Raw genomic sequence first — 24,309 nt, forward strand, 5'->3', positions numbered from 1 at the left:
CAATTAACACATTTTCCCTCTTATTTAAACACTGTCAGAAGCTCAGTTTCCTAAGAGGATTACAGGAGTCACTCTTGTACTCAACTAATTGCCAGAGGTTTCTCTTGTAAGCTGATGCATACAGTGGGTACCAAATTCCTTAAACCAACACAGTTATCAGGTTTGTCCACTCTTGCCATCTGCAGTTGACATAGGTGGGTCTTGCCAAGCAAGAGTTACATGGCTCCTGTATGCAGCGTTGTGCCTCATTCTTCCTAGTCCCACACTCTCTTTCTAGACTCAAATTGCTGCTCTCAGTTTCCTAGAGTATTTTAAGACAAGTGTTGTTTTAATGCTGTTCATCTTTTTAACTCATTTGCATCAGCATGCACTAGCCCTAACTGAAGATTATTGGCATTAATCTGCTTTGGCGTATGCTACTGTAGCTCTTCGCGGCTGTTGAGAACTGAAAGTTGACTGCTTTGCTCCTGTCTCTTGTAGGTCTCTGAGCCAGGGCAGCACAAACTCGAACATGTTGGATGTACAGGGAGGTGCTCACAAAAAACGTGCTCGTCGCAGCTCGCTCCTGAATGCCAAGAAGCTGTATGAGGATGCCCAGATGGCCAGGAAGGTGAAGCAGTACCTGTCCAACCTGAACGTGGAGACAGACGAGGAAAAGATCCAGATCTTGTCACTTCAGTGTGAGCCTGCTTATAGCACACGTAAGTACAGTGACCTGGAACGGTGGCTGCCCCATCCCTGACAGTGTTCAAGGCCAGGTTGGACACAGGGGCTTGGAGCAAGCTGCTCAAGTGGAAGGGGTCCTTGCCCATGGCAGGGGTTGGGACCGGATGAGCTTTAAGGTCCCTTCAACCCAAACTATTATGTGAGTCTGTGATCTATGAGATTATATAAAAAAATACTTGTTCCTTCCTTAGAAATATTCATTTAAGAACTTTCTCTTCTCCCTCCCAAGAAAAAGCCCTCCAATAAGTGCTTGTTTGTCAATTCATGTGCTGACAGTTTCAACAAGCTGGCATTTGTCTTCAGATCTTGGGTGAAGTCAGAAAACTTCAGTGATGTTTTGTGTTTTGACCTTTAGTTCTTAAACTGTGTGTCTTCTCATCAGGCTGGAAGGAAATTCAATAGTACATTAGCTCTATTCTTGCCCTGTTGTCCTTGTAGAGAATTAGGAAGGATAAAAGTAACGTTTACCGTAGGAACGGCAAGAAAATGAAAAGAGACAAAATCAATATAGAAACTGCAATGGATTACAACTTAGAATAAATGAAGATTGTTGAGAAGGAGAAGTTGGGTCAATATTGGCTGATGGGATTGACATGACTTGACAGTCAAAAACTGAGAGCTGCAGCAGGAGTTTCCATAACTCGAACTCCTGTGCAACTGCCTAAGTAAAGAAACTGTTACTGACCTGCTGGCCTACGCAGCTCTGTACATTCACATTTAGAAATGAGAAATGGTAATCTCATTTCATTTTGATCCATAGAAATTTTCACTCGCTTGAAAGGTTGCTTTGTTTCACAATAGAAGAGTAGAAACCGTGCTAATCGGGATAATGTTTCATGCTTGTCTGCTGTCCAAACACAGCATTTTAGGGCTTTTTAGTTTGTTCTCCAACACTGTTTTGTCTCTGACATGGGAAGTTAAAAGCATGAATAGGAGATGACATTTTGAAAATAAAATTTTAAGTCCTTTCTGTTATTCACTATTAAGAATGCAAATCCTTATTATTCCCCCAGGTGCCTTTTTATGCAATTGGTTTTTAACATTTCCGGTTAAATAGCACTGATGCAGGAATGGTTGAAATGACCATATTGATTCCCTTTTTGAACTGTTAAATTCTGTGTAGCCACACAGAAATCTCAGGCTCCCTTTGAACTGGAAGATGCGCAGCATCATGCCTTGGCATTGGATGTGCTTGTGCTGTGTTCAGCCAGATATGCTGTAGCACAGAATGTTTCTGCTCAGAAGTAACACTATTGTGGGTTTTATGCTTTACACCCCCACTGAAACAATAAATTAAAGTGTGTCAGGATGAGCTCTTGGTAGATGATCTATGTGCAAACATAACAGTGGCCATACTATGCCCAGGAGACAAACATAGACACGACGAGGTTGGTTTTCAATTGTTCTAAATAAATCACTGAAAACCTTGTTTGCACAGTGCTAGCCATGGATATTTGGCAAGTAAAAACAGGGAATAAATACTGAGTGTTCTTATTCCATGCAGTTAAGTAAATCTAGTCCTTTTTTGTCTTAACCTTCGGAAAAGGCAAATGAAGGTTAAGCAAATATACAAATAAATGCATGTTATTGACATGCCTATCTTTAAAACCTGGGAAAAACAAAAACCCAACAGATTGGTTTTGTGCTGATGGGGTTTTTTGCATGCCTCCAGAAGAGAAGAGCTCCCCAGTCTCTTATCTCAGCAGTATGATTCTCCTGGCCTTGCTTGCAGAAGGAGTGAGCAGGAGTGATGCTGCAATCCAGACTTTTCCAAGGGAATTTAAGGAGAATTCAGATGGTGTTACCTTCAGAGTTTGTTAATTGCTGTGTGATTAAAGTAGGAACTGCATCAGTGCTGTGTTGTAAATCAATTGTGCCACCTAGTGAAAGCTTTGATGCCGCTTGCAGAACAACCATTCCTTCTCCCTTCAGTGGCATGACGTAAGCTTGAAGGAGATGTTGTAAGACTTTTGCATCTTATGTGCAAACATCTAAAATATGGACCTATGGTAGAGATAAATCATATTTTTTGGGTTTTGATAAAGTGTCTCTATGACACTTCAAAGAGTTTATGTTTTTTGATGCTATTTCATGTAGCAGCCTCTTAAGTGTAACAAGATCATAGAACGATTTGAGATCACAGAATGACTGAGATGGTGAAATAGGTGTGTTTGGAATAGAAATGGTTTTGGCTATGCTTTATTTGCTTCATACTGTGGTTGCTTTGTCTGGGTGGTTGTACTCAGAATGACTGTAATAATCCTGAAGTTCAAAGTGCAGAGATTCTTACATGCAATTTCTCTGTTACACAGTGACAAAGAACTTAAGTGAGAGAAGAGGAGGGAAATCCTCTGAAATGTCTCCGGTACCCATGAGGTCAATTGGCCAAACCACTAAAGCCCATCAGCCTCAACAGAACAGGATGAGTCAAGTTCTTCAGGTTCCAACTGTGAATTTATACCCCAGTAGGAAAAAGGGACTGACGAAGGAACATGTCACATTCAGTGAGTATCTTCAGTTCACCTGTCTGGATAGGCTCACTAACTAAAGAGGATGGGGCTGTCTTAACACCTCTCTCTTGAACAGGTCAGATGTACCATGTTAAGTCTTATGAAACCTTGGGTGCCATGGTTTAGTGTGAGGTGTCCCTGCCCATGGCAGGGGGGTTGGAACTAGATGATTTTAAGGTCCTTTCCAACCCTAACTATTCTATGATTCTGAAGGGACCTCGCACAGTCAAAGCAGAACAGCATTGCTTGTTTGCTTTCATGACAAAATGAAGTGTAATTTATTTAGGTGAAATTATTGAAACAAATTACAGAGATTTAATGTTTTAACCTCTGGAGCAGCATTATAACACTTTATTGTCCAGTGGAGCAACATGTAGTATTTGTTGATGCTCCTATTTAATTAGTTAATGCTCCTAGTGAGCATCAGGTTTTTCTGTCTCTGAATTTACTAGTTGCAGAGCAGTATTATATATTGAAATACTTTTGACCTGTTTGTGTAACTGTTGTATTATTTGAAAGCTACAACTGTGGGTAATGTAAACAGTTAGTTGCAGTCAGTAAATGATATGAAATGATTCTATGATACATTGAGCATCAGTATCCATTAAAACAGCTTCAGGAAATGATCTGTTGCAGCATACAGAAGAATAGTACGCACCAATGATTCTGTTGTTTTCATAGGCACAGGTTCCCCACAGAAGTCATTAAGCTTGTCTGAGGAAGTAAGTAATAAGAAACAAACAGATGACACAATGTCCATGGCATCTTCTTTGCACTCCAGCCCTCCTGCTTCTCCTCAGGGCTCTCCACGCAAAGGTACGTGTGCTGGGTGAATGTTCACTGTGCGCTTGTCAGCATTAGTCTCAGGAACTCCTGCTTGTGTTGCACTAAAACCAGGGTGGGTCATGGCAGGAGTGTTTATTGCTAAGGATATGTAAGAGAAATAAATAGTAGTTTAGAGTAGTCTTCGTATTAGAAGATTTAGAATAATCTTGACTATTCGTAATCAGGATTAGAATCATGTCTTTCTACGAATAGAAATACATTTTCATTGTGTTTGTATGTTTTGGCCTTAAAGTTAACCAGTATTTAAAAAGAAGAAAAGTTTTGTTAGCAATTGCTTAAGTGCTTCTTACAGAACTCCCAGTAGTTCTTAAGTTTCAGCGTATCAGCTAAGATTTAGGTGGCCACTTAAATGAATGGGATTCATAGACCTGGGCATTTCTTGAAGGCAAGTATTGCACAGAAACAGAGGCTGCTGAGACACCTTACGGTGTTGCTTTAGGTACCTGGAATATCAGATGGGTAGGTGCAACTGGAGAGAACATGGTTTCGTAGTTCTCCAGAAGAGATGTCTTCCCTCTAATCCTCGAGTCGTTACTCATACTTCTTGTTCTTGTGCACAGGGCTTTGTATACATCCCTGTTTATCATGATGCCCTGAAAACCCCTTTATTTTTGATGTCTTCGTCTTAAAAGACCTGCATCACTTCATCATTAGCAACCTTGGATGGGAATTCAGTTGAAATCTGTTAACACCACTTTGTAGTCAGCCCATGTGGTCAGTGCTGAACGGTGTAAGGCATTTCTCCGTCTCTTCTGTGCTGCTTTGCCTCACTGACAGCCCAAAGCCACAGGACTGGCATGGCACGGCATGGTGGCTTACTGCACCTTCTCACCCTTTTCAGTGGGAGATCATGCTGCTCCGTCCACTTCTGCCTTCACAAGATACTGTTTCCTTTAGGAGAATGCCACTTATTTTACTTAAGCACAGCATATGTATAAAAAGCTTAATTACTTGGTTCTGCCAGATCTCAGTTCCACTGAGATTTTTGAGCATTGCTTATGGATATGTTATTTTTGTTAACTTTCATCTGGGTCTTTGAAAATAATGTTTTGTTTCTTTGGGATTATTTCATTAATTCAACTTGCTTTCAATATATTTTTAGCACTGATGTAATTTGAGGTGATCTGTACCCTGTTGTATGTGTAGTGCTAACACTTCATTGAACTAAAATTAGGTGCTTCACAGACAGCTGAAAGACACGATTTAGGCACAAATACGTTCCACTTAATCTCATATTTCATTTTCTTTTGATCTATGCCCAAGTGATATGCAAATAGGATTGAAGAAAAAAGGGTTTAAAATCAGGATATTGTTTTTGCTGTTACTTCTCACTTATCGAGGTGTGCCTGTGTGTACTTTATTGTAGTTGGTAACATCCAAAGGTTGGATAACAGCAGTCAGATGAACCTCTCTGGCTCTTCCTCGTCACTCGCCAGTGAAGCCAGCAACAAGAACAGTGGACAACGCAGCTACGGAATAGGTGGGGCTTATTTGCAAAAGAGAATTTGGATGATTGTGAAAGCAAGAGACAGTTCAGACATGAGTGAAAAGGGAGAAAGAGAAGCTGAGCGTGAAAAGGCAGAAGCTGAGCATGGAAAGGCAGAAGCTGAGCATGGAAAGGCAGAAGCTGAGCATGAGCACAGAAAAACGGAGGGATCCCAGTTTAGAAGACTTAGGGAAAGAATCATCTTCAGGGAAAGAACAGCTTTTACTGCAAAAAGGGAAGCAGAGCACGCTGGAGCCTCAGAAAGGAGTGAAAACCAAAAGGACAAAGACAGTGATGCTCTCAGCATAGCAAGTATCTATAGCAACAGCAATCTGTGGACATCTTACTGCCTATGTGTGAAGAGTAGAAGGAGAAGGAAGACTATATGATGTATTTCTAGAAGGAAGACTGTGATGTCCATGTTGTGTCAGATGTCCTGACTTTATCCCAGTTATTTCAGTTATTTATTTACATGTTTAAGCTGTTCAATGTGCTTCCCTTTCAGATATTTGTGTCAGTTATTTATAGTTAATCACCCTTACAGTGCAGTGAAGACAATAAAGTGGTTTAGAAGATCAAGGAACAGGTGCAGTGACAGTTCTGTTACTTAGTGTTTGCACATGCCAATGAAACAGTAAGTTCTGTATCATTCTCTGAATTAGACTCTAGATAGTCCTTCATATGATGTAAATCAAATGCTCACTTCCAGTGTTGGTGTGTATTTGCATTGGTCACATCTTCTGCTGGCCTTTTTGGCCCAGCAAGGACTGCATTTAGTCACTTCATATACATGTGCTGTTCTTTAGCAACCCAGCTTTCAGATAGTGTTAATCTCTTTCATGAAGAGCCCTTTTGTAAGTTCCTGATGAAGAGTATCTTAAAATTAAGATAATACTGATACTAAATGCTCATATTTGCTCTTAAAATCTTACAGCAATATTTAAGCTTAAACTGTGGAATCTCTCGAATGATGAGCTGTATGCTCGGTGGCATGTATGCCAGTGGCTCCAGGTGCCATATTATGAGATCTCTGTATTTTTCATGTACTGAATGGCATCAATCTGCTCTATTCAGTTTGTGTATTGCTGCCATGGCTCTTAGGCTGCCTGGTCATTTCACATTTTCACCTTACTGATGTAAATATAGAATCATAGAATAGTTAGGGTTGGAAAGGAACTTAAGATCATCTGGTTCCAACCCCCCTGCCATGGGCAGGGACACCTCACACTAAACCATATCACCCAAGGCTTTGTCCAACCTGGTCTTGAACACTGCCAGGGATGGAGCATTCACAACCTCCCTGGGCAACCCATTCCAGTACCTCACCACCCTAACAGAAAAGAATTTCTTCCTTATATCGAGTCTAAACCTCTGCTGTTTAAGTTTCAACCCATTACCCCTTGTCCTGTCACTACAGTCCCTAATGAGTAGTCCCCCACCAGCATCCCTGTAGGCCCCCTTCAGATACTGGAAGGCTGCTCTGAGGTCTCCACGCAGCCTTCTCTTCTCCAGGCTGAACAGCCCCAACTTTCTCAGCCTGTCTTCATATGGGAGGTGCTCCAGTCCCCTGATCATCCTCGTGGCCTCCTCTGGACTTGTTCTAACAGTTCCGTGTCCTTTTTATGTTGAGGACACCAGAACTGCACACAATACTCCAAGTGAGGTCTCAGGAGAGCAGAGTAGAGGGGCAGGATCACCTCCTTTGACCTGCTGGTCACGCTCCTTTTGATACAGCCCCAAATACAGTTGGCTTTCTGGGCTGTAAGCGCACACTGAAGCCAGCTCATGTTCATTTTCTCATTGATCAAAACCCCCAAGTCCTTCTCTGCAGGACTACCATGAATTTCCTTTTTGCCCAACCTGTAGCTGTGCCTGGGATTGCTCCGACCCAGGTGTAGGACCTTGCACTTGGCATGGTTAAACTTCATGAGGTTGGCATCAGCCCACCTCACAGGTGTGTCAAGGTCCCTCTGGATGGCATTCCTTCCCTCTAGCGTATCAACAGAACCACACAGCTTGGTGTCATCGGCAAACTTGCTGAGGGCACACTCAATCCCACTGTCCATGTCACTGACAAAGATACTAAACAAGACCGGTCCCAACACCGATCCCTGAGGGACACCACTCGTTACTGGTCTCCAGCCGGACATTGAACTGTTGACCATAACTCTTAATATATGCCAGTCCAGCTCAAAGGCACATGAAGGTAGAAAAGAAGTGAGAAATCAGCAGGGATTTGGGGAAAAAAATGCTTATCTTAGTGCTGTGTCAGCAGTGTATTAATGTGGTCTCCTGTAAAGATTCATTAGCAGATGCTCATGTTCCTATACATGAAGCAGTTGATAATCCAGTATTTTCAAATAAAGGTTCTAATTTTGTAGTTCTATGAATATAATGTAAGGCAAATCATATACAGCTTGCTCCTAGTGAAGGCAGGGATGTATTTCCTGACCTGCAGTGGATTTGCTATAGAGAAACTCACTGGGAACTTCATTAATCCAAGATGTTTTGTCCTCAGATGAAGGGGAACAAACCACAACTTGTTGCCTTTGCTGAGTTCTGTTCATTTCAATTCTTTCCCTGATTCTCTGAGGTCATAAAAAGGTGATTCAGGCAAGTTTTCCATACTAAGGGCTTCTTCTGAAGTGGTCTGGAGGCAGGTGTCCCATTTGGAATGACTTCAGTTATACCAGCAGAAATTTCTACAGGGCGTATGTAGCCAGAACCCATGGAAGTCCCCATTGTAGTAGTCTCTTATGTTCACTCCAAGTATTAGGAGGAGGAGGTGATGGATATATGGGGCTATAACATTATTTGTGTTTGAAAGATGTTATTTGAGGGTAAGGCTAAGCCAAACAGACAAAATGCATTAGGTATTTTGCTCTCCATCTGGTGAGGTCTCTAGCTGATTCTCCTCTGCAGGAGCAGTGCTGGTGTCTGATCCAGCTCCTGCCAAAGCTGTATTTCCTTCACTGTTAATTTTGGAACAGGTAATAAACCCAAACCAGACCATATGGCTAACCCCTGAGTGCTAATAGCTGCCTTTTACCTTAGTCAGTGTCTCCTCATCCACTGCCAAAATCTTTTTTGAGTCACACATAACAGTAGAGCAGAGGGTTAGTGGGAAATACACTGCATTTGTAGTAGAGAACTACAGGAAAGGATGGGCAAGACCTGAGCTATCTACTCACTCTTCATGCTGCAACTGTCAATCCTATTTATGTAGGTTTAACCTTCTGCTCTGGAGAGTAGTGGAGTTTGCAGGGAGGTTATTGGAGTCACTGGGCTCACGCTGTTAAATCAGTGCTAGATGCTGATAGATGCTAAGGGGTTTAGTACTCTAAAAACTGACAGTATGCAAACAGGCTTTCATTCGTTTCTCTTCTAAATATCCTTGCTGCAATGTGTGTGTCAGTGTTCCATTGTCATACCTAGTGAACTCGAATTGCTCTTTGACCAAGACATTCTCCTCTTCCCCAGGCTATGCCCTCATACCTTCCACTAAATCTGATAACTTCTCAGACTCCAGCCACAGTGAGATTTCATCCCGGTCCAGCATCGTGAGCAACTGCTCAGTGGATTCCATGTCAGCAGCACTGCAAGATGAGAGGAGTTTGTCCCAGTCTCTCATTGTGGTGGATTCAGGAGGGCCAGAGAGGAAAGAGCATCCTCAGCCTCTGGCTGATTACAGCCAGCCATGCCCTGGGTAAGATGCAACTGGTTATGGTTGGGCTTGATGTCCTCTGGTGTCAAAAGGGGTAACAAAGCATTGGTGAGGACGCAGTTGTTCACTTCGCTGTTGTTATTAAGCTCCGCTCTGTATGGGAAGAGCCTGTTTTCCCGAGAGACTTATGGTATTACTCTGGTAGACAACAGCTTGTTCCCATTGGTGGGATCAGACAGACATACCATGCAGGAGACTGCAAATGTGTTTAAAACTAGGATGCTGCTTAACAACTGAGGGTGGTAATGAGAGACAGCAGAACAGGATATTATCAGTGCTCTCTGAGTCAGCAGTGCCAATCACTTTAACATACTTACTGTGATTTTTAAGGAGTTTTCTTATTATCATTTGTTGCTCAGGCAGGCTGGAAGCTTCATACCACTGAATCCTTGGAGTTTCCACACAAAAGGTCTTATTACTTTAGTGCAATGAGCCATTGTCCTGAGATGACACTTTAAACTGGAAGGTTTTGGGTTTGTGTTATTAGATGTTAGCCCTTGATCCATAAGATCTAATATGTGGGAATCTTCTTGAGATAGCCTCTTGTGCCCTCAGATGTTGTGGATTCAAGTAAATGAGAGATGCTCCTTCCATTTCTATTTTTTACAGCTCGTCCCTAGCGCTGTGTAAGGTTTTTATGATTGAACTCTATAAAGCTGTGTAACTGATTAGAATATACCACTACTCTGTGATGTCTCACCTGGAAAAAAGCTGATGAGTGTATGTTTGCTGAGGTGCTGCAGCTCTTAAGAAATTCATGATTTGATTTATTTCACTGGGGTAAAATGGGAATTTAAAGATGTGCTTCATAATAGAAAATAATTATATCTAAAAGACCTAACGCATGCTGAGAGTTCAGTCAGAGCAGGAGCAAGGAAATGCCCCTTGGAACTGGCTGGGAGAAGAAGAAAGCTGGTTTTAGCCTAGAACTTAGGAAATAGAAAAGCAAGGAGGAAAAAGAAGTTGTTTGCACATATCTAAGAATAATATTCCTCGATCTCACAATGTGTCAGTAAACTGCTAAGGGATAGTGTTGTGTTTTAATGTTGGGCTACCCATGCGTTTTTTAACGTAACCAGGAATGGTTAAGAGTCTTGAATAACGCCTACCAATTGTAACTTCATGTTGTCTAAATGCATTCAAACCTGGCTTGATTTTATCCCCCTTAATTATCCACTGACAGTGATTAGAGCCTGCAGCAGCCGTTCAGTTAAACATGAAGCTTTGTCCTTTGGTTTTCAGAATCTGTCACTCCAGATTGTTTCCACAAATGTTATTTATGCCCAATATTTCCAAATGTCCTTGAAATACAAATACCTCCGCTCTGTCCAAATAGCATCATGATGCTGCCAGCACAGGGGTGGGGTTTTATTCCAAGTATTTATTTTGGGTTTAGTTTATAAATGCAAAGAAAAAGGTGGTGGGAGCCTGAAACCGAGAGGTAATTACTCCTTTGCTTTCCATCAAGCACTGGCTTGCTGTAGTTGATAAAGGAAAGCTTCTGTGGACCAGATTTTTATGGAGCTAGGGTCATGCTGTAAACGCCTGTTGCAGACTTGTTATTCCCTCGGGAATAACTTCCCTGCTGCTGTGTGCAGTAATGAGTCCGGAATAACTGTGTCTCTTGTCCGTGCTCCAGTGTGCCTTGACCTTGCTGCTTACCTGTTCTAAAAGTGGAGTTGTGTTTAAACCCAGGTGATTGTCTCTGAGTACATCAGGTTTATTTGAACAGTGGTTTTCCTGACTTGTGTTGTTCAATTGTAGCTGGTCCATCACCAGGCCTGCTCTCATCAGAGGGATGGCTTTCACATCCTCCATGAGCAATGAGGAGATCTCCCATGAACACATCACGGTGGAGGCAGCAGATAGCGGCCGGGGAAGCTGGACTTCGTGCTCAAGTAGTTCTCATGACAACTTCCAGAATATCCCGAACCAGAAGAGCTGGGATCTCCTCAATTCTTACCGTCACACGCAGCTGGATGGACCCATAGCTGAAGTCGATCCCACAAACTGTTATTCTGAGGAGGCTTACTTGTATTCGGAAGCCTTTTCCAAAACCAACAGGCAGTCGAAAGCCAGTGCGGAGCTGGATCAGTCTCGGCAGAGCTGGGCCTCCTCCAGCTCACTCTCAGACACCTATGAAACAAACTATGGGACAATTAAGCGGAGGGGGCTGGAGAACTCTACAGCCGAGCAGGCGGAGGTTTTGGACTCTAAACCAGGCGCTGATACAACTTACAAAACAGTGACTTCGAGTACAGAGAAAGGCCTGATAGGTAAGTGAACCAGCAGCTTATGGAAGCTTCTACATCTGGTTTTCGTTTTGATATGAAGTTAAGAGATGACATCAGCAGGTCTGGGGGCTGGATGGCATGTTAAATTCAGCTTTACATGTAGTTTGATTCAGAACACTACGCAGGCACTGTGTTTTCAAGCCACCTTCGTTTGCATTAGGAGAATGGCAATACTAAACCAGCCCACTTCCCAGTCACTTTATGGGTATGCAGGAGCAGTGTCTGCATGAAAATGTCAGGCAGTTCCTCTCTCTAGTATGGCCTCTTTGGTTTTTGGGTGATTTGGAAGCACTCATCACTGTAGATGGTCCTCTGACAAGGAACAGCAAGCATGGCCTCTTGAAGTCAATATAATACAGGCTGTCCATGAACATGAGAGGGAAGAATGTGACTGCTGAGGGGTATGGAGCTCTCCCACCTCTTTGGAGCTGGAGCACCTTTCATCCATAGGGCTTTTGTCTCTGGAAGCTCAAGGGCAAAGCAGACTCCCTGCCTAACTTTGCTATGTTAAACTGCCATGTATTTGGTTATACAGCTGCAGTTTGGCTCCATATGAAAGGAGAAAAACATATAAAATGCGTTTTCAAAGATGCATAGTTCTACCAAGATGTCTTTTCCTGTCCTAGTGAGTTTAGCAGCCAAAACTAAAGGAACTGGGTTAGGAACAAGATGAAACGTGGAGGGCAAAGCTTTCTAGACTGTAAGTCAAAGGTGCAGCTGAAATGCAGTTTAATTACTGACTAGATTGCTAGAGGGGTTTATGTTATCAAAGGTAATTGCCTGAATAAGCATCACACGTAGGGTGGAGGGTTTGGGTTGCACTCCCTCTCCTTGGCTTTGGAGAAGAAAGGCAGCAACCTTAGAATTCCAACCCTAACCATTCTGTGAGCATGGTAGAGCCTTGCTTTGCTCACAGCTCACTCCTGTGCATGTGCTCTGCCCTTGCAGGCTCTCAGGAGCCTCTGAGCTGTTTCAGGAGATGGTGTTGGCTATTCAGTACAATGTGTCTTTGCTCAGAGCTCTTCCCCTCCTTTTTAATGCTGTTTAGATACTGCACCATACAGCTTGCCACCTTTGTGCAGTCCAGCACGCTGGTAAGAAACACTCAGTACCATGCTTCAGTAGAGCATGCGTGTGTCTGCTTAAGCAAAGATCTAATATGGGTGGATGTAATCTCTGGTTTGCAAATGCAAACCTGTTAGCATCATACAGTGTGCCAAAGGCATTTCACATTATTTCACCATTTGCTTACTCGATACAAACAGCTTGTTGCCAGTCTGTAATGACTGCACGAGTTCAGAATAAATAAAACAAGAATCTTCAGCTCATCTGCTTAATGCGAGCTGGTGTTGAAAAGTCCCCCAAAAGAGCTGGCACAGGCTTTCCTGCCTGAAACCTTGAAAACAGAGCTGGAAAGGCAGCTCCCCACATACCAGTGGCAGAATGTGGGCTTGGCAGAAGCAGTAAATGCAGTGGCTTCGTAACTTCACACACATCTCTGCCCTCTGCAACACCGAACATGTCTTGCAGCAACCTTCGCTTTACCAGCAGAGGAGGTGTGGAGTGGTGATGTGGTGATGTGCCATTGTTCTGCCTCCGAAGGAAAAAGCTTTTCCATTTCTTTTATCTATAGCAGGCATAAAAATTTGTATCACTGCCTTTTAGTTACATTTCCCTTAATGACTGTGTAGAATTTCACCTTAGTTTCTGTACAAAGTGAGTATTGGAGTAATCAGTTGCTTGCAAAGAGGGTTTCCTTGTGAAAAGGTTTTGTGACCTCCTGAGGCTCTGGGTGGGTGACAGCTTAAGGATGCTTTAATGCTGCAGGCATTAAATGCTTTTAGAATGCTTTTGTTTTGATTGAGTTTGTGAAATGTTATGAATTGGAACTTTACAAAAGGCTGTGTTATTCCTGCTTTTTCCTCTTACAGTAGACTAGATGTTGGCTCTAGGAAGCCTGAAGTTTTTCCCTTCAGAGGGGGGAATATACCTGCCCTGGTCAGCCCTCCTGCAAAACCACTGCAGACAGGAGGTGGTTTGCTCAAAGGACCCAGCCCTTTGAGGAGAACAAAGCCTCCTTTGCCTCCCTGCTTTCTCATAGGGGCCCAGTTAAATGCTAGTTAAATGAAAACGATTCCTATAAATGAGCAGGATAAATCTCTGCCTGTACCCTCGTGTATCTGCTAAAAACCAACTGGTGTGAATTCATATCCTATTTTACTATAAGCCCAGGCATGAACTGAGGTCATCACATATGAACCAGCTCTTGTTCCTGATACCAACACCCAGAATCTCCCAAGTCCACAATGCAATAAGAAATACTCCTTTATTTTAATCCTTTCACATTAAATAATTGAGCTGTCATCACAACGCACTGTTTAAAACACATCCACAAGAAGAACGCAAATTCACCCAACTAGTTGATGTTTAACAAGATCCCGGCTTTGAAACTCTCCTGCCGCAACATGTACGTGGAAAAGCCCAATTTAACATGCACGAGAGCCTCAGACCTGGGGGCAGGTGGGAGGGAAGAGAACTTCATAAAGTTAAGGTTTGGGTTGAGAGCCTGTGTGACCTGAGCTGTTGATGCACAGGGCAGGAAGGTAAATGATGAATTATGTGGCATAGACATTGCACATAAATATTATTGAGGTAGGCATTCTGTGGCTGCAAAAGGTGGAATGCAGCCTTTCCAAAGGCTTTTGTTTCCATGGCTGCTCCTGGTTATTTCTCACTTACGAACAGGGAACATAATTTAAGGTACAGGTTTAAAAGTGAACAAAACAAAGAAGTGTGGACATGATAAGCTATTATTTTCTACTAGAAAATGTGAAATAATGACTATACAGTTTGCCTTGTGGGTACAGTTCTATGTGATAAGGCCAGGCTCGATGTGGTTCTGAGCAACCTGATCTAGTTGGTGTCCCTGCTCTTCCAACCCAACCCATTCTACGATGATACCACGTTTTTAATTCCTGTAGCATTGCAGATTGCTTGGTTTAATGTCTTACTACACATCAGTTGGTACAATGCTATGTTATTATAATGAAATTCTGTTCATCACCCTTTTGGGTGCTGCAGTGGATGAGGTTGGGAGTCAAACAGCAATTCTTGCTGTCACTCACACACTATGCAAAGTAACTTTGGACTGGTGGCCTGAATTTCTTTAGTTTCCTGGCCTGTCACAGAGTGGCTGCAGGCTCAGCCAGCAGCATCACAGTGCTGGCTCTCCATCCATACTGGGAGCTCATAGCATCCCACTGGAAAGCAGTGCCACAGGAGTAGGGACTATAATGAACGCTGTAATCGCAAGCTGAATGTAGAGGTTAAAGTGCTGTTTCCACTCAATTGGCACCATGGCTACTGAGTTCATGGGTTTTCTTGCCACTCTGGCTTCTCAAAATAAACAGAAAACATAAATGAAAGCATAAGTATCTGCTGTCGTTATAACCAGTGTTTCTGCATTTGCATTTTGTTATCAGTTTCTGTTTTGCCATTGTAACATTTCATGATTTTTTAACGTTTTGTTTCCTTTGTTTTCTTCTTTAACATTTCCATTGCTTATTTCTTGTGCCAGTGTACTGTGTCACCTCACCTAAGAAGGACGATAGGTATAGGGAGCCACCGCCCACCCCTCCGGGATATATGGGGATATCTTTAGCGGACATAAAGGAAGGATCGCCCCATCACCCACACCTAAAACCTCCAGACTATAGTGTGGCAGTGCAGAGGTCAAAGATGCTGCACAGTGACCTCTCTAGACTTTCATCAGCTCCTCTCGGTAGTGAACCGGTGGCCTGTATTGCATCGAAGATGCCTCAGTGGCATAGTCGGCAGCCGTCCAACCCCAAACTAGCAGATATGACTGACGCAGATAGTGAAGAGGATGGTATGTGCAACACTTGGCTTGGTAGATGTTAACTGAACTGCTGTGGGAATCGGCTACAATGGTCTGGGCTTTCTCTTGGTCATTCTTGGAGATTAAGACTTGGTTAATCTCTACCTATACAAATACGTTTGTATGGCTGTATGCACATGCATATATGTCTGCATGTATATACACGTCTAGAAAAGAAAAAGAATGCCTTCTCTTTAGGAAAAGCATGTTGACTCCAAACACTCTAAATTACCTATAAATGTATATATGTAAATATACATATGAGCTCTCCCAAAGCACAACTGAGACACTTAAGAGCATGTAGATGCTATTTTGTTTTCTTTAAAGTCTGTCCCCTCTCAGTGGTGATGCTCACTCTAAGGGACACTGTCAGGCTATAAATTCTACATGAGAAAGCTCCAGTCTCTCTGGGTTGATTAAGCAATGTCCCCTGTTTTAGGGGAGTGATCTAAAATGAGTATTTTTGGATTTGGTGGGTTGTTGTCTGACTCTTGTTTCCCATTTGTATTCCCATGTGCTCCTGTTAAACTGTTTATTCCTCAACAGACATTCCTGGAGGTTGAGTCGAAAACTATTGATCAAAATAACAGTGCATTTCTGTTCTTCTGAAAAGTGGGTTTGATAAAACCTGGCTTCTCAGCCCAGCGTGGCCTGACACTGTCTCTTCCAGTCACATTTGTCATGATCTTGTTTGAAGCAACAGCCAACGCTGTGAGCATGTCACGTATGGGGTGACCAAAATGCAAGAGATACTTCCACAAAAGACTGCTCTTATATTGTGTCAGAACATCAAGTCAGGGGAATTTCTACTTAATTGTTTTATGTGCTGATTTGCTTTTAATCCCTGTGCACTGATGGGATCTCTCTGTACCCTTTGCTACTGAACTCATTTTTATTAGAACATTGTGGTTTCCATCCATTTCAGTGGGGTTTCAAATGAGCCTGGGTTTAGATTAAAACAATTCCTGATGCAAAAAGATTCTATCTTGGCCCTTCAAAATATGTAAACAGTGTTTAACATATATATTAGTACTTCAGTTCAAACTTCTGGTGAAACGTGAAGTTATCCAACATGAGTTCAGTTGTGGTGTTCAGTGTTTTGGATGTAAAAATAAAGACATAATTGCTTCAAACATCTTAATCCCAAATTTTCAAAACTAAATTTAACCATACACTTTTAGATACACCTATTTTTACAGTGCTTGGTTAATTTTCTTTGGGATACAATGCTCACTGCATGATGGGAAGTAAATTTACTGGCTTTTCTCCCAGATCTATAGCTTTTGGCATCTTGGGAGCTGCATGCTAATAATTTTTCAAAGGATCTGGGATTTTCTGTTCTGCAATACATCTTTATTGTATGACTGTTATCAAATCCTTAAGGGGTCTGGGGTATTAATGGCAATACTGAATATGTAGTGGTCAATGATTAAGCCAGTGAAAACATCATGTTGAAGTAGTGAAGTCTTCACAGAATCACTGTAATCAAATAGTGGGGTATTGGTCTGTACCCTCAGTATCTGAGGCAAGGGACTGATGGACTAATTCACTCTTCCTCTCCTCTTGTTTTGCAGAAGATGAACAAGTATCAGCAGTGTAACCATTGGGCTATTTCTGTAAACCACAACACAAGGGATGTGGGGAGAAGGACCGCATGATTCTGTTAGCCAACGCTAACAACTTGCTGCTACTAACCTCAGACGTTGCGTTTGCCTCTGTCATGGGCAAGATGGAACGGGTTGGATCACATCTCTACCTTACATCAGTCCACCACCACCTAAGAAAGCTATTTCTGCTTGAGAAATAGCAAACCATTTCCAAGGAGTGTTCTGACTGCCTGGATGCTGACCTCAGTATCCAGAGATGGACCAGGCTTCATGCATTTGGGAGGACCAGTTGTCACCACCATTTGACACTTGGAAGCATTCTTCTGTATGATACCATGTAATCCGTGGGTAGTTTTCCATCGTCGTTAATTTTCTACATGACCATTATTAAGTCGAAGAGTGTTATTTTATGAACTTTAAAAAGAAAGAATATATCAAAATGTCAGCAAAAGCAAAGGACATTGCTGAAGTATCTGAAAATAATTTATTAATTTAAAGTCTTGTTTTGATGGGAATTTCCTTTATTTGTGTTGGGAGTGCTCTGGTTGGCTAATGTGAATGTTCAGTCAAAGTGATGGTGAAGTAGCTACACAAACTGTTGGGCTCTCAAACACAGGAGACAGGAGACAGAACCTTATCAGGTGCAGAAACAGGTGGATTTTAGAATGGGTTTAGATTCAATCTTGATGGAGCACAAAGCCCTGCAGAGTGGCAGCGTCTGCTGCTCCATCCTGTCCAGGCACAGCAAAGACCCTTCCCCTAGGGAGTCTATTTGGAAGTATTTTAACTGGCAGCCAACTAAGGCAGGAGTTGCTCTCCTTCCCTGTTGAGTAACACTTTGGAAGAAAGGTGGAGGCTGAGGGTGGCAGGGAGCCCTCAGGGGAGTTTAAAGCTTCACCAGGTTCTGCCCTGCAGAGTTCCACATGCAAAGCCTGTTGCTAGAAACCAAAACCTGTGTTGTGGGTTTTGGGATCATCCCACACGTCCTGGCCCTCTACCAGAGCTGCACAGGATTTAAGTGCAAAGGTTATCTTTAAAAGACATTCTAAATTGCCCTCATTTCCCAGTGAAATCACTGAAACTGGTGATTCAGTGACGTGATGCTTATGTAAGGGTATAATGTGTTTTATGATGGGTTAAAAACCTCTGTTGTGTTCATCTGGGAAATACAGATGGTCTCAAAATACACTGTTTTAAAGCCTAGGTTAAAATCCTGGTGCTGTGGATGTCAAGGGCAGCTTTGACTTCCAGCCAGCCAGTATTCACACATGATACTGATGTTTGACCATGGTCAACTGAATGGCTTGTTTGATTTTGCTTAGCCAGCCAGAGCACAGAGGGGTAAAACTGGAAATACCTGCAGGTTCTTTCTTTCTTTCTTTCTTCCTTCTAGCACACAATGCCCCATTCTAGTGTTAAAATTGGACATGAATGTGTGAATATGTATTTAAACATTTAATTGTAAATCTTTGTTGTGATGTTTACAGCCTAAGCTAGGAAGATGATGTTTGTCATTTTTACAGTGCCTCAAAAATGATTTCTATATCCATAGTTGTGAAGAGCTTTAAGGTTTGTTTTCTCTTTTCCTGTGTGTGTGCAGGGGGTGCAGGGGAATGCCATGTTCTCTGAGAATGACACAAGTACCAAAAACAACCCAAAGCCTTCGATGTGCTCTCCCCATCGCAGCCTGGGACTGATGGGGCCGGGGGAATGGGTATGACCCGGCCTGTGTCCGTGTTCATAGTGGTGCCAGGGTCAGTGTTACCGTGTGGCTGGAGCTTACCCACATTGATGGGAGTTTGGGAGGTGTTAAATCAACAGTGATGCTGAGGAAGGGGTGCCTCGTTCCTAACTAATTGGTTGGCACAAGTAACAGAGGAGCAAATGGTTGAAAACAATGTATTTAAACCCCAGGTGAGGTGTAACAATAACCGCATTTTGCTTTTTCGAGGCCTTAATGAACACAACGAACCTGCACAGGCCTTAATGAATGAAGATTCACATCAGTGTGAAAGCATTGCAGGGCACAGCACATGGAACGTTGATAATATAACTGTTAAAATGATCTTTTCCCGGGATGTAAACCCAAGTCTGAGCGTCCCACTGTCGGCTCTAGTTTCTTGTTAACTCCTACATGGAGTGCACAACAGCTCTTTATCAGGAAATGGTCTGTGTTGTGCCAGGTGAATTGAATCACTCGGTTCCTGTGCCCTCGGGTGTTGAGCTGTAGTTTATTTCAGCCTGTTGAACAAAAGTAGAAGGGATGAGGGGTTGTTACTGAAGCGACTTCCTCCTTCCCTCCAAGCCCATAGCGCTGTCCCTGAGGATGCGGTTCAGCTCCTCTAAGAGCAGGGCTGTGCCCTGCAGAAAGAGCCATTGAATCAATGCCCACCAACACATGGTGTTTGCACATCAGCAGCATCCGCCTGCTCTGCGGGGCTCTTCAGGACACTGGCGAGTGTTTCAAGTGAGTGAAAGCCTTGCTATAACCCTATTTTCCTATCTCCAATACAGCTGGTGTAAATAAGTCACACCTAACCCATGGACAGACGAGCTCCTCCTGCTTCCCCTCCCCACACCGTGTGGTTTTCCCCCCTGGTCCATGCTGGGAGCTTTTGTTCTTAACCGATCACATTGATCGGGGCCGGTAGCCAAATGTAGTGTGTCTGATGTGGATTTGAAGAGATACTATCCCTTTTTCAGTCGTTCAGGTGGATGTGGGATGGGGTTAGTACCTGTTGTACACTGCTTTACTGGTGTACTGCATCCTTGATCCCAGACTTGGTACCTCTGCCGGGTTCCTCTAACCTGGGCTCTGATTTGGATGAACAGTTAAAACACCCCATGTCCCGTTCTTCCACTGCCCTCAGCTTGCTCACGTTCTGCTGTTGACTTTCAGGTGAAAGAGATGTTTTCAGGTATTTGGGATTTAACCATGCAGTATTTCATTATGCTTCCTAAATCTGAAACTTCCAAGTAATTCCTTAAAAATTCCTTGCGCTTGTGTAAAATCTCATTGGCCTCTCCGCTTGCAGAAAGGGGGAAATGAGATGATGGAGCTTCTGTGTACTGGTTTCACCTCCAAATACACCAGGTACTGGAAAGGTGATGTCTGCAGATGCTGCAGCACACGTTGGTGCAGCGTGGACGTGCAGGAGCCGGCTGGGTGTTGGCTGATGATGGGCAGTGTGTCACTTTCCTGGCTCTTTTTTGCTTTGAATCCCTAAGGAGTTCCACAGGTGAGTGGTGCTTCACTGGGAGCTGGTCAGAGCCCATTGCTTTGGATGGGGCACACGGTGCGCTGAGGGCTGCAAGCACCCACCGGAGGAGGCACAGGGCATTCCAGTTCCCCAAGGGGTGGATCTGTCCGTGCTACCACTTGGGTGCAAAACCTCTTTCATCATCTCCCACGTCATTTCATGCAGGCAGCATTGGAAATAGGAACCTATCATTTAAGTTGGTATCAAACATCAGAATTAATTTGATTTCAAGGATAAACAAGGAAAAAGGGATACTCTCTCTTTAGAAAAGCTTTACACATTATATTTTAGGATGCTTGTATAGAGGGTAATCTACCTTGAATTCCCCACCCAGCTTTTGCTTCTGTTGTGCTTTCTATTGTTTTCTCTTTATTTTTGATAGACCTGGAATGCAGTTGAGCTTGGTATTAATTAAATTCTAAATATGTGAGCATATTTGGCAAAACTGCACAGATGTAATGATATTCCAATAGCAATTGTACTGCACAAGTCAGTGATTGTAAAGTATTCTGTAACAAGCAATGTTTGTCTCCTATTTTTTGATACCTCTTACACTTATGTCTTTTAGAAAGACAGTGCCTCTGTATGCTTTTTGTATTTTTACTGAGTGATTGTAAATATTTGTTATATTTTTGGTTAAGAGAATGTTTAAAAGTACTGTTTATTATCCAATCTATTAATATGTTGGAATCAATAAACAACCTACATATAGCAATTGCTTTCAGCAGAGCTGTTCTGGCAGCCAGCGGCAGATGGGAGCCTGATGGGAAGGTAGCTCATCCCAGGTTCTGTGTGGAGCACCCAGTGAGCAGTGTCACTGGATGAGGTGCTGGATCGAGGCAGAGAAGGGCAATGGAGCTGGTGCAGGGCCTGGAGCCCAAGTGTGATGGGGAGCAGCTGAAATACCTGGGGGGGTTCAGTCTGGAGAAGAGAAGGCTCAGGGGCGACTTTATTAGTACCTTAAAGGTCTTTTCCAGCCCAGATGATTCTATGATCCTGTGTTTGTCCTTACAGTGAGTGAGGCTGGGTCTTCCCCATCTCAGCTTGCGCCATGGGTTGAGCAGCTGTGAGAGCATCTCATGCACACCCATGGGTGGTGCATCCCTGATAGTGTCTGAGCTGCCACCGTGCAGGGAAGGGGTGCTGGCCGCAGCTGCAGCAGTGGCTGGCTGAGCTCCAAAACGGTTGTCAGAGCAGGAGCTGCCCAGGCTTTGAGTGAGTTTGGTGTTTGTCCACTCTGCTGGGATGCTGGGGCCAGGGGAAGGCAGCAGGGAGCTTGGGGCAGCATTCACTCTAGGTTTGGGTAGTGGCCTCGGCACCAGGAGGGGAGGGAGGAAGGAGTCATCGCTGTGGCCTTTCGAGCCTGTGAAACCTGCAGCTGCTTGCTCTTTGCTTCCCCAGTGCAAGTGGCGTTTTCTCCTCTCCCTGTACAGCCCCTTTCCCTGCCTTGTACATGGGGATGCGGCTGGAAGCGCTGCAAGGTCAGCTGGGAGATGAGCTTCACCCCTTATTTCCCCCTGTTTTGTTCTCGGGGATCTTTGATTTCAGGCAGTTTCTGGGTGTGTTTTCTAAATACTTTACCTGAAAATGACCATCCTTTAAAAGGCAGCATTAAAAGGAGCTGCCACAAGAGGGCAGCATTGCCCTTGCAACCGTACTGTGAAGAGGCTGGAGCAGGCTGGTCCCTGCGATGCTCAGCTGCACCCAGTGGGACATCTCGGGTTTGCTCATACATCTCCTGTGCCCTTTCGCTATGGACGTGTGTGGACAACGCGGGTCCTGAAGCCACGAGGTGCAGGAGGATACGGGGTCTCATCGGGTCCCTTTGCAGTTAGAACCTTCCAAGCCTGCCCAAGTGCAAGTTCCAGGTTTCTTCCTTGCTGGTCTGGATGATTTTCATCCGTAATGTTTATCCCACCCAATAGGAGCCATGCTCTCCTCTGCACTCTGTTCCATGAGTCTATGATCACCACATGGTTGTAAAGCTTTTCTTGCTCCAGGTCTGGAAGGAAAATCATCTCCTGGAGCTGCAGAAGAAGCATCACCCAGCCTTGGCTCCGGAGGAACACTTGGAGCCCAGGGTGTTTTCACTGTGAGCTTTGAGGCTGTTGTCATCAGCTCATGAGGTTTGTCCCTGAATGTGCAGCACTTTCTGCTTTCCTGAAGCTCCAGGTCCTGGGGACACGAGCTGATGTGAACTGATGATGCTTGTAGGGGGATGTGTCAGCACGGATCCTGGCACTGGCCTCCCACAGCCCCATTAACCTAGAAGCAAACACAGGAAGAAGCAAGTTCTTTGTACAAGATGAGCATTAAATGGGCTCCACAAACATCTCTATTCATTCCCCTGTTGTTATCAGATGAGGAGAGTAATTACCAGTGTGACAGTACTGCAAGTCAATCCAGGCTTGGGAGACACGAAGGAAAATGGTAATCACTGCATTTCCAATGTAGATGTAATTGCATTTAACACTTATGAGCAGCAATAACGATGAAGGCTGTAATTGTGTCTGCAATTCCAACCCTTGCAACATAATTTTATATACTCCAACATCTGGTTTAGGATCAGAGCTGAGAGTGTCAGATAATTGGCTTTCTTTTTCAGGCCTCTTGGTTAGGCACTACCAAGTTTATAATAAATTCAAACTCACTTATTAGTAAACATGACTTGTGTTGAACAACAAACAGTCCTGGGCATGGTAAATGTGTTTGGAGTGGCACAAGTCCACCTCACTGCTCAGCAGGATGCTGCCACATGGCAAAACTCATGCCCATGGCAGGGGTTGGAACTGAACGAGCTTTAAAGTCCCTTCCAACACAAACCAGGCTGGAATTTGATGCTCCTATGAAGGTCTCCAATGCTGGCTCTCTGGGCTGCTCCTGCAAGTGAGCACCCTAAGATTAGATGCCCATGGTGCCCTGTGGGTGCTGTATATGTGGGTGCTGTATAGATTGTTTTGTCTGTGCTCTTCCCCAGCCCTCACACGGTGAGATGCTGAGAGCTCCTCTTGCTGTTGCAGCGTTGTGCAGGGCAGGCTCCTTGTGCCCCCTGCAGGCATCATTAAATGTTTCATCCGGTCTTGTCAAACAAGGTAAGTGACTGCGGGGGAAAGACCTTTGGTGCACGTTAACACAGGTCTGCCTGTGGTGCTGCTTTGGTCTGGGGCTGGCTCTGTGTTGTAAGGGAGCTGGGCGCTGGGTAGGTGGCTCCTTTCCCACCGGCAGCAGGATTCCATGCAAAGAGCATCAATAGCATGCTGGAATTTTTCAATGAGCAGATGATGTGCGGCCAGTTTGAATTCTTTAGATCAATAATTCAGTGACAGGCAGCTGGAAACAGCATTAAGGCCAATATAGTTCTGCTTATTGCAAGGGATCGAAGGAACACCAGAGGCTCAATTGCTGGGCTCCATCACTGTGTCAGTGCTGCAAGTGTGAATATTAAGCACTGGAAGGCCGTAGGTGGACATGGCCTCTTTGACAGGTGAAGAGGAAGCACCAAACTCCTGGAACTGCCAACTGCTGGGGAATGGACTGATGGGACCTGCAGTGGTCCTGGTCACCATGCCCATCCATAGTCCAAACTGCAAGAGAGAGGATGCAAAGCAGTTTCTGACAAAATCAGGAAGATTCTAATCTTCACCCTGTGTTCTAGTGCATCTATTTGCCTCTTCCTCAAGAAAAGCAGCCCATTCTGAATGCTCTGTGGGTAGCTTTTCTCCAGATACATTCCAGGCTAAGTAGCAGTGTGTAAGGGGCAGAATATGCCAAGACAGGATTTCCTTGTCTCAATTTCAGACATTAGCCAGAGAGGGTGATAAGACAATAAACAGCACAGCAGAAGGAGCAAGCCTTTCCCATTGCTTGTGCTGTGCTACAGCTTGATGGGGATTTTGAGATTGGGAGCAATAATACTAAACTGACATGGCTTTGGTGTCAAAACTGGCCAGTCTCATGG

The 24,309-nt window shown here is 43.9% G+C and overlaps 1 protein-coding gene across 3 annotated transcripts in view; it reads left to right on the top strand.

Annotated features, from left to right (window-relative positions):
* RAPGEF6 (Rap guanine nucleotide exchange factor 6) overlaps window positions 1-21,066 on the top strand; it is a 118,298-nt gene extending 97,232 nt beyond the window's left edge. For 2 of the 3 annotated variants that reach the window (XM_031047344.2, XM_034066639.1), the window contains 8 exons: window positions 481-701; window positions 3,039-3,230; window positions 3,918-4,052; window positions 5,449-5,562; window positions 9,049-9,274; window positions 11,057-11,568; window positions 15,164-15,475; window positions 17,059-21,066. In XM_031047344.2, the coding sequence (XP_030903204.2) occupies window positions 481-701; window positions 3,039-3,230; window positions 3,918-4,052; window positions 5,449-5,562; window positions 9,049-9,274; window positions 11,057-11,568; window positions 15,164-15,475; window positions 17,059-17,084 (1,738 nt within the window). In that variant the 3' untranslated portion in view covers window positions 17,085-21,066. Of the gene's footprint in view, window positions 1-480; window positions 702-3,038; window positions 3,231-3,917; window positions 4,053-5,448; window positions 5,563-9,048; window positions 9,275-11,056; window positions 11,569-15,163; window positions 15,508-17,058 lie in introns of those variants that run through there. The other variant, XM_034066638.1, reaches the window with a different exon arrangement.
* Window positions 21,067-24,309: the final 3,243 nt, after the last annotated feature.

Source organism: Melopsittacus undulatus, chromosome 10 (assembly GCF_012275295.1).
Source record: "Melopsittacus undulatus isolate bMelUnd1 chromosome 10, bMelUnd1.mat.Z, whole genome shotgun sequence".
Taxonomy (NCBI): domain Eukaryota; kingdom Metazoa; phylum Chordata; class Aves; order Psittaciformes; family Psittaculidae; genus Melopsittacus; species Melopsittacus undulatus.